This window comes from Vombatus ursinus, unplaced genomic scaffold (assembly GCF_900497805.2).
Source record: "Vombatus ursinus unplaced genomic scaffold, bare-nosed wombat genome assembly UNPS02014772.1, whole genome shotgun sequence".
In the NCBI taxonomy this organism is placed as follows: Eukaryota; Metazoa; Chordata; class Mammalia; order Diprotodontia; family Vombatidae; genus Vombatus; species Vombatus ursinus.
In genome coordinates, this window is record NW_020954550.1 from 30,814,712 (window position 1) to 30,827,893 (window position 13,182).

At 38.8% G+C, this 13,182-nt stretch overlaps 1 protein-coding gene across 1 annotated transcript in view; it reads left to right on the top strand.

Annotated features, from left to right (window-relative positions):
• CCL28 (C-C motif chemokine ligand 28) overlaps nucleotides 1–12,092 on the top strand; it is a 28,257-nt gene extending 16,165 nt beyond the window's left edge. Inside the window, exons 2-3 of the mRNA XM_027863343.1 lie at nucleotides 8,103–8,229; nucleotides 9,758–12,092. Coding sequence (XP_027719144.1) covers nucleotides 8,103–8,229; nucleotides 9,758–9,956 — 326 coding nt within the window. The 3' untranslated portion in view covers nucleotides 9,957–12,092. The remainder of the gene's footprint in view (nucleotides 1–8,102; nucleotides 8,230–9,757) is intronic.
• Nucleotides 12,093–13,182: the final 1,090 nt, after the last annotated feature.

The following is a 13,182-nucleotide window of genomic DNA, read 5'->3' on the forward strand; positions in this document are numbered from 1 at the left end:
ATCAGATCCCAATGAGTTTAACCCAAGACATTGAACCCAAGAGCCTGGGAATAGCAATGTCACTGAAATCAACAGTTCTTCTTCTATCTTGACCTCTATGGCTACAATCTCAGAAGACAAGCTATGAAGATAATAGTTTCTGCCCCAACTCCTCAGAAATCTCAGTTACTGAAGACCCAGAAAGTTCTCACTAGTAAAGTTCTTGACACTGTCAAATGTTTTGACATCAGATAATAGTTTTATCAATGGAAATGACTTTAAAGGAGATGCATTACCATCTGTTTTGCTGTTGTACCCTAAAAACTATGGGACATTTACATCTGCCCCACAGCTGAAATCTCTTATATTTGTTCTCTCCCAAATCAGAATGTGAGTTCTTTAAGAATAGGGATTGTCACCATTTTCCTATTTGTGTCCCCAGAGTTTGGCGCAGTGCTTTGTACATAGTAAATACTTAGTAATTGCCTTTTCCTTCTTTCCTTCCTTCCTTCCTTCCTTCCTTCCTTCCTTCCTTCCTTCCTTCCTTGTTTCTTACATTCATATCTTTAGGTATTAAAGAAATTGGTAAATGAACTGCTTCTGTTGCCTTCTTTTCTCTTCTTAGTCACTTTTTAATCCCTTACGATCTAGTTTCCGGTCCCTTCACTCCGCTGAAATCTGACTCTTAGAAGATACCAATGATTTTCTAACTTTCAGAGAGAGAGAGACTGAGACAGAGAGATCAGACTGCAGTTTGGAATGTCTCGATTTAGGACAAACATTGGAACAAGTCCAGTAATGGTAAAAGGAGTGGATACCATGGTATATGAGTATAAACTGAGGGAGTTATGGATATTTAACCTGAAGAAGAGAAAAGAAGTCCCGAGGGCATGCAAGTTAAATATCTTCAAATGTTTGAAAATTTGTCTTGTAGGAGGAGAGATTAGATTTTTGTTTGTTTGTTCATGAGTCTGTTTGCCTACAAAGGGACAGAACTAAGAGCTGTAGGGGGAATTTACAGAGAAGGCCATTGTAAGGAAACACTCCCTAACGATTTCATTTCTTGTAAAGTAATGGGTTGTCTTAGGAAATAGAAGGTCCCTCTCTTCCATTTGTTGCAGATTTTCAAATAGAGGTTCCATGAGCACTTGTCAGCAAAATAGTAAGAATTCTTGATCAGGTGCAGAATGGCTTCTGAGATCCTGGGAGAAGCAGCCTATATGAGGTAGTGCAGAGAGAACTGGACTTGAAGGAGAGACTTGGATTTAATTCAGCCTCTCACACTTAGTAGTTGTGTAATCATGGGAAAGTTCCTTAACCTCTCTAGGCCTTAGTTTCCTTGTCTGTAAAACGGGGTAATAAAAAAAAAACCCTAGGAACAGCATCAAAGGAGTTAATGTATATAAAAGTACTCTGCAAACTTTACGGAGCCATATAAATGTCAGCTACTGTGATTCTCAACTTGGATGCCTTGACAGAACGATGGCAACAAAACTAAGGAAGCCAAATGAGAATAGGTTTTAGAGAGGAATGAGTTTGGTTTGGGACATGTTGACTTTGAGGTGTTAGAGAGACATTCAAGGGGAGTGGTCCAGCAGGCAGTTGGAAAGACAGAGCTGAAGCTCTAGGAAAAGAGTGAAGTTGGAAATAGAGGATTCAGATTATGCAGGTGATAATTGAAGCCATGGTAATGAGGAGGTGAGAGAGAGGCAGACAGACAGGCAAAGACGGAGAGAGCTGAGAAGAGTGGCAAGGACAGAATCTTGGGGACACCTACATTAAAGGACAAGTAGAATGTGATAAGAACAATATCTACTAGGATCCATTCTCCCTAGTCTTCATGTAGATTAGGCTAATTCTAATTAGGACAGGAAGCTGTCCCCAAGCTTTGATTGTCCAGCAGGGAACTAAGGTTTATGCAGCTTCCTGGTGGTCCCAAGCCATGTTGATGTGATTTCCTGGTCACCTAGGAGCATCAAAAGGCCCGCCCTCATGGAATCTGGGCCTTTTAGACTTGGTGAATGTTTGAAGGTCCACCTTCTCCTGCTGACCACATGCATTTTCATATTGGGGGTGGGGTGCAGTGAGCATCTCTACCTAAGCTAAGTGCTTTATCATTTCCATAAGTAAACCTCTTTTTTTTTAAGTGTTGAATTACCCATGAGTGTCTCATTTCATTCCAGTATCAAACATAAACTTCCAAGGAACCTGAGAGAGTCAGGCCCAACCCATGATTAGGGATTAAATGAACCAGGTAAGGAAATGAACAAGGAACAATCCGGTAGGAAGAGAACCAAGTTCATGGGAACAAAGGAAGGGAAGACTATCAAGAAAGAGGAAACAGCTGGTGGAATCAAATGCTATAGAAAGTTTAAGTCAAATAAGCAGAGACCATTGGATTTGGCAAGTAGGAAGTGATTAGTAATTTTGGCAAGAGAGGTTTCAATAGGGTGGTGGACATGGAAGCCAGATTGCAGAAAGCTAAGGGGAAGCAGGGGCACTAGCTTGAGGGAGTATATATCCCAACATCATCCATACTGACCGTAAAGACCTATAATACCTTCAGGTTTCCTGGTGGCTTAACCAATGCCAGATCCACTGAACATTAATGTTTAGTACATTCAACTGCATTGTTACCTACATCCCAAGATACCACAATTTGCAGAGATATATTGTTACGAAAACCGTAATTCGGGTGACCAACAGATCATTCACTCTATAGGCCTTGATTTCCAATGACACAAACCCAACTAGTTCTTATTAGGTCTGACATACTAACATGATGACATCTGTCATAATAATATGGTTCACTTGTCCCCCTAAACATACCCTTTTCATAGAAACAGTGGCTTTCTTCCTGTGGTTTTCCCTTGCTTTCACCTTGAGCACTATAATTCTTGTAGTCAGTGACAACTTGCATGAGTTATAGGCTGCCTAAAGAAGCTTGAGACACATACTACAAACAGCCAAAGTGTCCCAAGTGGGATGCTGACTTCTATTATACCTCCAGGGAGCCTTTAGCGATAGGTGATCAAGTTTGGATATCTTTCCATAATCTCTGTATGAAGAGACCTTGCCAAAAGTGAGAAGACTTGGCATTAACTCAGTCTTCCTTATCTCTCAAGTAGTGAGACCCATCACTGAATGATGAGGGGTACCCTTCCCATAACACATCTGCCCCATGTTTCATTGGTCCCTGTGGCAATAGACTCACCTCAACTCCAAATCTATTGAATCTTTGCTCACCTCTGCTAATTATGAAGGTGAAAGAAGAGTACACATTCCAGAAGATCCTACTCTTACAGAGATGACAGTGCTATATCTAGGACCTGATAGGGTCATGACACCAATGAGAGGATGTAGGAACCAGTGCAGAAGATTGATCTCCCATTGATTTGATAGAGGCATCTCCCTCAACACTATTGTACCAAGCTGCATGGACTTGAGTTCTTAAGAGGCATTCTAGAGGTAAGGATGATATTGAGGTCTACAGCAACACCAACACAACAGAGCAAAGAAGTATAGAGCATCAGTATAGGCCAGTACAAGAGTCCTTTTTTTTTCTGGGGCAGTTAGGTGGCGCAGTGTATAGAGCACCGGCCCTGAATTCAGGAGGACCTGAGTTCAAATCCGGCCTCAGACACATAACACTTACTAGCTGTGTGACCCTGGGCAAGTCACGTAACCCCATTGCCTAGCCAAAAAAACAAAAACGAGTCCTTTTTCCCCCCTTTTTTAAATTTTTAAATTTATTTTTAGTTTTCAACATTCATTTCCACAAGATTTTGAGTTCCAAATTTTCTCCCCATCTCATCCCTCCCCCACCCCAAGATGGCATGCATTCTGAAAACTTCTTCCCCTAATCTGTCTTCCCTTCTATTTCTCCCCCTTCTCTTATCCCCTTCTCCTTCTATTTTCCTATAGCAGGGGATAGATTTCTATACCCCATTGCCTGCATATCTTATTTCCCAGTTGCATGTGAAAACAATTTTTAACATTTGTTTTTAAAACTTTGGGTTCCAAATTTTCTCCCTTCCTCCTTCCCCACCCACCCTCATTGAGAAGGCAAGCAACTCAGTATAGGTTATACATTTGTGGTCATGCAAAATACTTACATAGTAGTCATGTTGTGGAAAACTAACTATATTTCCCTTCATCCTATCCCGCCCCCCATTTATTCTATTCTCTCTTTTGACCCTGTCCCTCCTCAAAAGTGTTTGCTTCTGATTACCCCCTCCCCCAATCTGTTCTCCCCTTTATCATCCCCCAGTTCTCTTATCCCCTTCCCCCCTATTTTTCTGTAGAGTGAGATAGATTTCCATACTCAATTGAGTGTGTATGATATTCCCTCCTTAAGCCAAATCCAATGAGAATAAGATTCACTCATTCCCTCTCACCTTCCCCCACTTCCTCTCCACTGTAAAAACTTTTCTTGTCTGTTTTGTGTGAGATAATTTACTCTATTATACCTCTCCCTTTCTCCTTCTCCCAGTATAATCCTCTCTCACCCCTTAATTTTATTCTCCAGATATCACCCCTTCATCTTCAACTCACCCTGTGCCCTCTATCTATCTATCTCTCTATCTATCTATATACATATACTTTTTCCCTCCAATGACCTTAATACTGACAAAGGCCTCATGAATTACAAATATTATCTTTCCATGTAGGAGTGTAAACAGTACAACCTTAATAAGTCCCTTATGATTTCTCTTTCCTGTTTACCTCTTCATGCTTCTCTTGAGTCTTGTATTTAAAAGTCAAATTTTCTATTCAGCTCTGGTCTTTTCATCAAGAATGCTTGAAAGTCCTGTATTTCACTGAATATCCATTTTTCCCCCTAAAGGATTATACTCAGTTTTGCTGGGTAGGTGATTTGTAGCTGTAATCTTATCTCCTTTGCCCTCCGGAATATCATATTCCAAGCCCTCTGGTCCCTTAATATAGAAACTGCTAAATCTTGTGTTATCCTGATTGTATTTCCACAATACTTCAATTGTTTCTTTCTGGTTGCTTGCAATATTTTCTCTTTGACCTGGGAACTCTGGAATTTGGCTACAATATTCCTAGGAGTTTTCCTTTGGGGATCTCTTTCAGGAGATGACCAGTGGATTCTTTCCATTTTTATTTTACCCTCTGGTTCGAGAATATCAGGGCAGTTTTCCTTGATAATTTCTTGAAAGATGATGTCTAGGCTCTTTTTTTTGGTCATGGCTTTCGGATAGTCCAATAATTTTAAATTATCTCTCCGGGATCTATTTTCCAGGTCAGTTGTTTTTCCAGTGAGATATTTCACATTGTCTTCTATTTTTTCATTCTTTTGGTTTTGTTTTACAATGTTTTGATTTCTCATAAAATCACTAGCTTCCATTTGCTCAATTCTAATTTTGAAGGAAGTATTTTCTTCAGTGAGCTTTTGGAATTCCTTTTCCATCTGGCCAATCCTGCTTTTTAAGGCATTCTTCTCTTCATTGGCTTTTTGGACCTCTTTTCTATTTGGATTAGGCTATTTTTTAAGGTGTTATTTTCTTCAGTATTTTTTTGGGTCTCCTTTAGCAAGCTGTTGACTTGTTTTTCATAATTGTCTTTTTTTTTTTTTTTTGGTGAGGCAATTGGGGTTAAGTGACTTACCCAAGGTCACACAGCTAGTACATGTCAAGTGTTTGATCTGAGGCCGGATTTGAACTCAGGTCCTCCTGACTTCAGGGCCGGTGCTCTACCCACTGCACTACCTTGCTGCCGCTATGATTGTCTTGCATCACTCTCATTTCTTTTCCCAGTTTTTCCTCTACTTCTCTACTTACTTCTCAAAATCCTTTTTGAGCTCTTCCATGGCTTGGAACCGATTCATATTTTTCTTGGAGGCTTTGGATGTAGGAGCTTTGACTTTGTTGTCTTCTTCTGGTTGTATGTTTTGATCTTTTTTGTCACCAAAGAAATATTCTATGGTCTAACTTTTTTTTGCACAGTTTGCAGTTATAAATTCTTTATTAAGGTAGAGGTCTGCTTCCAGTATGGAAAATGTACTGTCCCAAGCTTTCTTCTAGTACCCTCATTTATTTCAAAAAAATTCATACTTTTAAAACATTTTTGCTTCATCTTTTCCAGAGATTCTAGATAAACTTGCACCCAAGTTGTGTTATTCCTTGAGGCTTGGCTTATAGATTTTTGGAGTCATTCTCTTCTTCTATATTTGTGTTTGAGGTGTCCCTGTCACCGTAACAACTTTTTATAGTGGGGTTCTTTTTTGTTTATTCATTCTTCCGGATTATTTTCTGACTTCAGACTTTTTATTAGGACTGGGCTCTGCACATTTCTGGAGAGTACATCTGGGCTGGTCCTACTGCTGCTTTCTTGGGGGTATTGAGTATTGAATTATTTCAGTATTGCGGGGACAATTCATGCTGGAGACCAGCAAGCTTTCAGTATGATCCAAGGCAAAGTCTGATTTTTTTCCCTCATGGAATGAGTTCTGCAAGTTCCTGACCAGAGTCTAGGTCTGGGCAACACACTTATGGGCTTGCCCCAGTTGGAGTTTTAGTGAATTGCTGCTGGACTCAGCCACTCTTAGTGACCTGGAAAGTTGTGCTGGTTCAGAGTGACAGAATTGCAATCTCCACTTTGGTTGCACCATTGCTAGGCACAGCGCCTTGGATCTGTGATCAAGAACTTGGTAACAAGCCACAGAGTTGATAGTTGGTGCCTATTTCTGTACCCTGAACAAGTTTAGACCCCTCTGTGCTATGTTTGAGACTTCTTGCCATGGTGCATAGCTTCTACCTGACCTGCAGTGTTCTGTGAAGTGGTTCCTGGCTAGACATGTCCACAGTGTCCACAGACTTCTCTGCCTCTCTATGCTGCCCAGGGCTGAAAAAAATTACTTGCTGTAATTTATTTTCCTTGGATTTCCCCATCAGAACTCAGTTTGGTAGATTTTCCAGATGTTTGTAATGGTTCCTGATTGTCTCTTGGATAAAATATAAACTCCTCTGTTTGGTATTTAAATCCCTTCACAACTTGTTTCCAACCTTCTGGGCTTATTATCATACCCTTTACAAGTTAGCTGAACAATCTTTCTTATACTTCTTCACACATGATGCTCCATTTTCCATTTCTGTGTCTTTTCAAAGACTGCCTTCAACATCTGGAACGAAATCCCTCCTTACTTCCTTCTCCACTTTCTAGACTTCTTTGTGTCCTTAAAAACTCAGTTCAAACACCATCTTCAATTTCAAATGAAACCTTTCTATACCCCCTCCCAAGTTACTTATACCTCCCCCCCCACAATAGCTTGCATTTATTTTAAAATTTTATATATAAATATACATGTCATTTCCCCCTATAGAAAGTAAGCCTCTTGAGGACAGGAACTGTTTTATTTTATTCTTTCTATTCTCAGGAACTAGCACATTACCTGGTAGCTAGTGTGTGCCTAAGACATTGTTGATTAATTGACTGGTAAAGACTGTGGCAGAATAGGGCTGAACTACACAGGGATAAGAACATGGAATCACAGTAGGGGCAAGAGATTTTCACATAGTCAGGTACTGATTCTCTTCTATTGGCATGTTATACCATTGGTTAGTACTGTATTGCTATCTAATTTTTCATGTACGAATGTTTAATTCTCCAACAAGGTTGCAAGCTCTTTGAGGGGTAGAGATCAATTATATGCTGCATACATTTTAGTACCCAGAAAGAATTCAGTAAATGTTTGTGGTTTAATGTGGGTTGGTTTGGCACTGTCTTTATGTTATCTTTAGGATTCAACTCAGATAACATTAGAGCTGGAAAGGACCTCAGTGATTGGATAGCCTAGAGATTCTTATCCTTTTTGGTATCATGGACCCTTGGAGAAATCTGATGAAATCTATATGTCCCTTCTCAGAATAATATTTTTAAATGCATAAAGTACATAGGTTTACAAAGAAAACCAAATATATTGAAATACAATTATCAAAATATTTTTAAAAGTTCATACACCCCAGGTTACCTCTGATTTCTATTCCAACCCCTTCATTTTATAGGTTGAAAATAGGAGGCTCAGGGAAACTGCCACTGGAAACAGGAAAGGGGCATATGAGACGCAAAGTCTGAACATTTTCCTTCTTTTGTTCTTTTAGCCATTCTCCCTGTAGCCTCCAGCTGTTGCACAGAAGTGTCCCATCAGATTTCTAGAAGACTTTTAGCAAAAGTGAAAAGATGTCACATTCAAAGAGCTGATGGAGTTTGTGACCTACCAGCTGTCATGTGAGTTTCAATGAGGCTTCATACAATGTCAAAACAAATAGAAGGTCTGAACATATTCTGTCATATCTTTGTCCTATTAAAAAATACATATCCTTCACATTCTTCACCTGTTACATCTTAATTCTCTATTCATCAACATACATTGTACTCATCAGAAAAAGAAAAAACAACAACCAATAGAAAACAAAAACAAGAATGCTCTTCTAGAGAAATTGCCCATACCCCTGAGACAATCATCAGAATGCAATATACTCTAGTCATGCCTTCCTGACACACCAGAGGAGAAAAATGAGCTTCCACTTGTCATTGGCCCTCCCAACCCCCATTCTCATTATCCAGTTAAGCAAATACCTGGATGGAGAAGTAAAGGTTCAGACCTTTAGACCTGAGGTTTCTGGGAGAAGACAGTTCTGACCACGACAAAGGGAAAGTGGCTGCACTGATCCTCAGGGACACACACAGGCTTCACCGAAACCTCTATGCCAGCTTCCCCTCAACATCCATTTCCCTCTATTCTTCCTGCCCCTCTCAAGTGCTGCTGTATCCTTAGGGTGATGAAAAGTATTTTATTCTCCCAGAAGAGTTAATCTTGTTCCCTAAGTGCAGCCAAGGAAAGACACAGCAATATGTCTAGCAGTTCAGTACAGTTGAAAAAACATCAGATGTGGAGTCACAGTTTGGGTTTAAATCCTAACTTTACCACCACGTGACTCTGAACAAGTCACTGACCTCCCTGAGCCTCAGTTTCCTCATGTGATAAATGAGGCAGAGCAAAAAAAAAAAAGAGAGAGGGAGAGAGAGGCAGTGGAATAGTTAATCTCTTGGCTCCCTTACAATTTTAAACTTACCTCTCTATGAAGAGATACCTGAACCAGTAAAACCTGGAAGGGAGAATTTGAACCAAGAAATGTCAATCATCTTTTCTATTTCTCCACCTCCTTCTTGAAACCTGACTGGTTATTCTATTTACAGAGATCTCCAGGGAAGTAAAACAGTTTTGAAAAATAAATATTAGTTTATAAGACTACAGCAATATACTAAGATATTTTGGTTTCTTTAAAAAAAATCCATATCTGTCTAACCACAAATCCCCTTTCATAAAGTCTGGGATGCTGTTGCATGGTATTTGAATAACCAGATGACCTTAGCATTCCTCAAAATCTCCCCTTGGGCACTTTTCCCAAAAGCTTCCCCCAAACTTCATTTTTATCAGCATCTCCAAGGTGCCAAATAGTGCACTGCCTATTCCTGTGATAAAGGGAAGGTCTTCATCCCCTGGTGCCTGAGAAAGAACTGCATTTCTCATCTCATCTCAATGCCTGTATTCTCATTCTTATGTCTCATTCTTAGGCAGGAGAAGGCCATAACATAAGTTGCACTCTGGGTTTAGCCTTGCTCTATAAAACCAAGTCTTAGAGAACACACTGTATTTAAAAGGGGTATATGAGTAATCATTACACTCTGTTTTCACTTATTTATGTTCCCTAAAAGTCTTCCTCTTCCTTCCCCTCCATTTTTTTTCTGACAGCCTCCATATCCACCATCGAAAATTCTGTGTCAGCCCACATAACCACACTCTTAAGACATGGATGAAAACGCAAAAGAACAAGAAAAATGCAAAAGGAAATATCTGTAATAGGAAGAAACACCTCCAAGAGAAGAAGAGAAAGAGCGAAGCAACAAAGCGAAGACATCTTCATAAATATGGACAGAAAACTCTTTATTAGCAAATGAAGCTACAAAGGGCTTGCTTCCCTGCAATGAACCTGGCAAGTGACTGGTTATATGGATTTATCATAAGTTATCCAGAGTCAAATGCTTGCTATTAGAAACCAACAGCTCCCAAGGAGAAAGAAACAGTAGGCAAATGTTTTCTGCAATATACTAAATAGCTAATAATAACCTCAGTTAGGAAATACAACATAAAAAAAGATGTTATATGTCTTAGGAAAGGCCATTTTTAATGGGGAAATTGATGCCAAATTATCAATTAAAAAAAAAAAATCTAGACCAACTCTCTCCTGTGATTTCACTCTTTCCCCAAGGCGAGATTCAAAGGATTTAATCTCTAACCTGGTTCCCCTGCATATCATTAATTTGTTCCCACACTTTATGCCCAATCCTTTCTTGTTGACAGAGGCTTAGGCTGATATAACAATCTGACTTTTTAAACATCAGAGGGCAGGAACCAGTCAGCCCTTTATTCAGTTCAGCACTACCTATTGATGTTGCTGCAGGGCTGATTTGGGCATGAAATTAGGGCACCTGTAGGGACCTAGAGCCAATCATTAGCAAAAATACCCTGAGAGCAGCCCTTGCATTATAATGGAAAGTACCAAAGCAAAGGGTGTGGAGAAAGTGGGAGAGACCTTGTTTTGGTTGTAGCATAAAGCATAAAAGGAGTCTCTAGAATTTTTTGTTCAGAAGCCCAGAATTCAAATTTATTTCTGCTAGAGATGATAATTGCATTTTTAGTTTTAATAATAATTATTTGGAAAACTTTAAAAAACCTTAAGAGATACATAATTTGAACAAATACTGGCAGTGAAATTATAGAGAGATTGAACAAAACCAATCCTGATTTCTCTAAGATTTGTACATGAGTGTTTGGGGGCAGAATTTAATTCTAGGTATTGGATCCAATTAGATAGTCTTCATAGGTAAACCTCGCATTTACAAACCTATAACCTATCTTTGTTTCATTTTAACCGATCATCTTGGAAAGAACTGTGTTAGTCTATAAGGTTTACAATGTGCTTCCCTCACAATAAATAAAAGTGGTGTAAATGCTGTTATCTTTTAAGCTGAAATTCAGAAAATTGAGTTGCCTAGCCCATAGTCACAGGAGCTCAAAAGTGACATTCAAATCCAAATGCTTTCTGTCTTACTGTCCAGTGCTATCTTGCAATGTATTTGTCTCTGCTCAAACCTATCATTTTAGCGTGAAAATAGAGCTAATACAGAAGGAACACTTTCATGAAGTGTTCCTTTCCTCTCTACTACTAACAGCCCAGCAGTCATCACATTTTATCAGATTGGTTTTTCTGCTTCTAGTTTCTTCACCTCTCTGATCTATTCAGCAATACATGCTATCAAAATTATCTTCCTAAGGGACGGGTCTGACCTACCGCCCAAAACCTAAAGCGGCTTTGTATCACCTCTTAGGTAAAATACAAACTTTTCATTATTTAAGTTTCACTCGTTATTTAAGACTCAGCACAATCTGTCTCCAACCTACCTTTCCAGGCTTTATGTTACATTACCTCTTTCCACATGGTTTATGTTTAACCAAATTAGCGTCCTACCTGTTTGCAAAATCAGGATTCTTTTTAGTATGACCCTGTAACCATAACATCTTCCCTCCTCTTGACTTGTCTTTCCTTATCTCCTTTCAAAACTCAGGTCAAGGTGCCCCCTCCTCTATGAAACCTTCCTTCCTATGATCAATTGTTAGTGTCTTCTTACACTTTCGGTATTTACTTGTTGTTGCCTTTAAATAGATTGTAAGCTTCTTCAGACTAGAGACTTTTGACTAGTGCTTGTCAACATATGAAACACATATATTTCTTGCATTGTGTATTCATAAAATTAAATTCATAAAATTAATTCATAAAATTAAAAAAAAGTTGGACACCATTTCATGAGGGCTATTTACTAATATCTGCATGTGAGTATTGAGGCAGGATTTCATTCTGGGTACTGCAGGTAATCAGATATTAATCAGAGGTGATCCTCCTCTTTGCAAAATCTCCTACAACCTATCTTTATTTCATTTTAACAGACTGTGTTGCAAAGTAAATTTATCAGGTATTTTTATGAAATTCCTTTCATTGTGAGGCAAATACACTTCATTAATATTTTAACAACTTATTGCAATTTTTCTATCACTTACAGTTTCAAACATTTGGAACAAACTTTTTGGTGCAAGTAGAGCCAAATTTAAGACCAAAATTTATATTTGCTGGTTTTTAACTTTGAACATTATTCCTTTTCTTTGGCTTCCTTTGCCCAATCTGCATACTCTGTTAAAAGAATTAAATGTTGATTCAATTTATTTATTTTTAACCCAACAATCACTTCCCAACTTCCCCTTCTAAAGATAATCAAAACAAGACAGTTAAGCAAACACACACAATAGAGCAATCAAATTGACTGAGGGTGCAAGGTTATTCACCTATAGTCCTCCATCTCTCATCGGAGAGTAAGTGAGTTTCAACATCAGTCATCTGGAACCAACATGGGTCATTTCACTTGCCCTGGCCTTCTATTATCTTTTAATGTTTCCTTCATTTTTCTGCTGGAGACTAGCCTTGTAAAGTTCAAAATGACCTGATATAATATTTCAGGGCTTAGTTTCCTTTTATTCTTTTGATTCATCTTGAGTTTGCTCCAGCATTGGGAAGTTAGGCAATGCTCTAGAGACCTACGTTTAAGCCTTCTATGTGGTATCTCTTCTAGTAGGTCATACTATCTCTCCTAGGGAATTAAAGCCAGTTTCTGAAGTCTATTGCACTGCATGGGAAAGTAGAAATGAGGAAGAGGAAAGCCAGGAGGAAATAAATAGCTTCATGTGCTAGCTTTAAAAAACAAGCAAACAAACAACAACAAAAACCACAAAACCCGTAAAGTGAGGGTGAACAACATAGATGGAGTATAACCCTAGGGTTAGTAATTAGAATGAGCGGAGATTGTGGTCCAACATCTTCCACAGTATACCAAGATAAGGTCAAAATGGGTACATGATTTGGACATAAAAGGTGATACCATAAGCAAATTAGGAGAGAAAGGTATGGCTTACCTGTCAGATCTATGGGGAAGGGAAGAATTTATGACCAAACAAGAGATAGAGAACATTATGAAATGCAAAATGGATAATTTTAATTACATTAAATTAAAAAGTTTTTGCACAAACAAAGCCAATGCAATCAAGATTAGAAAGGGAAAAAGAAACCT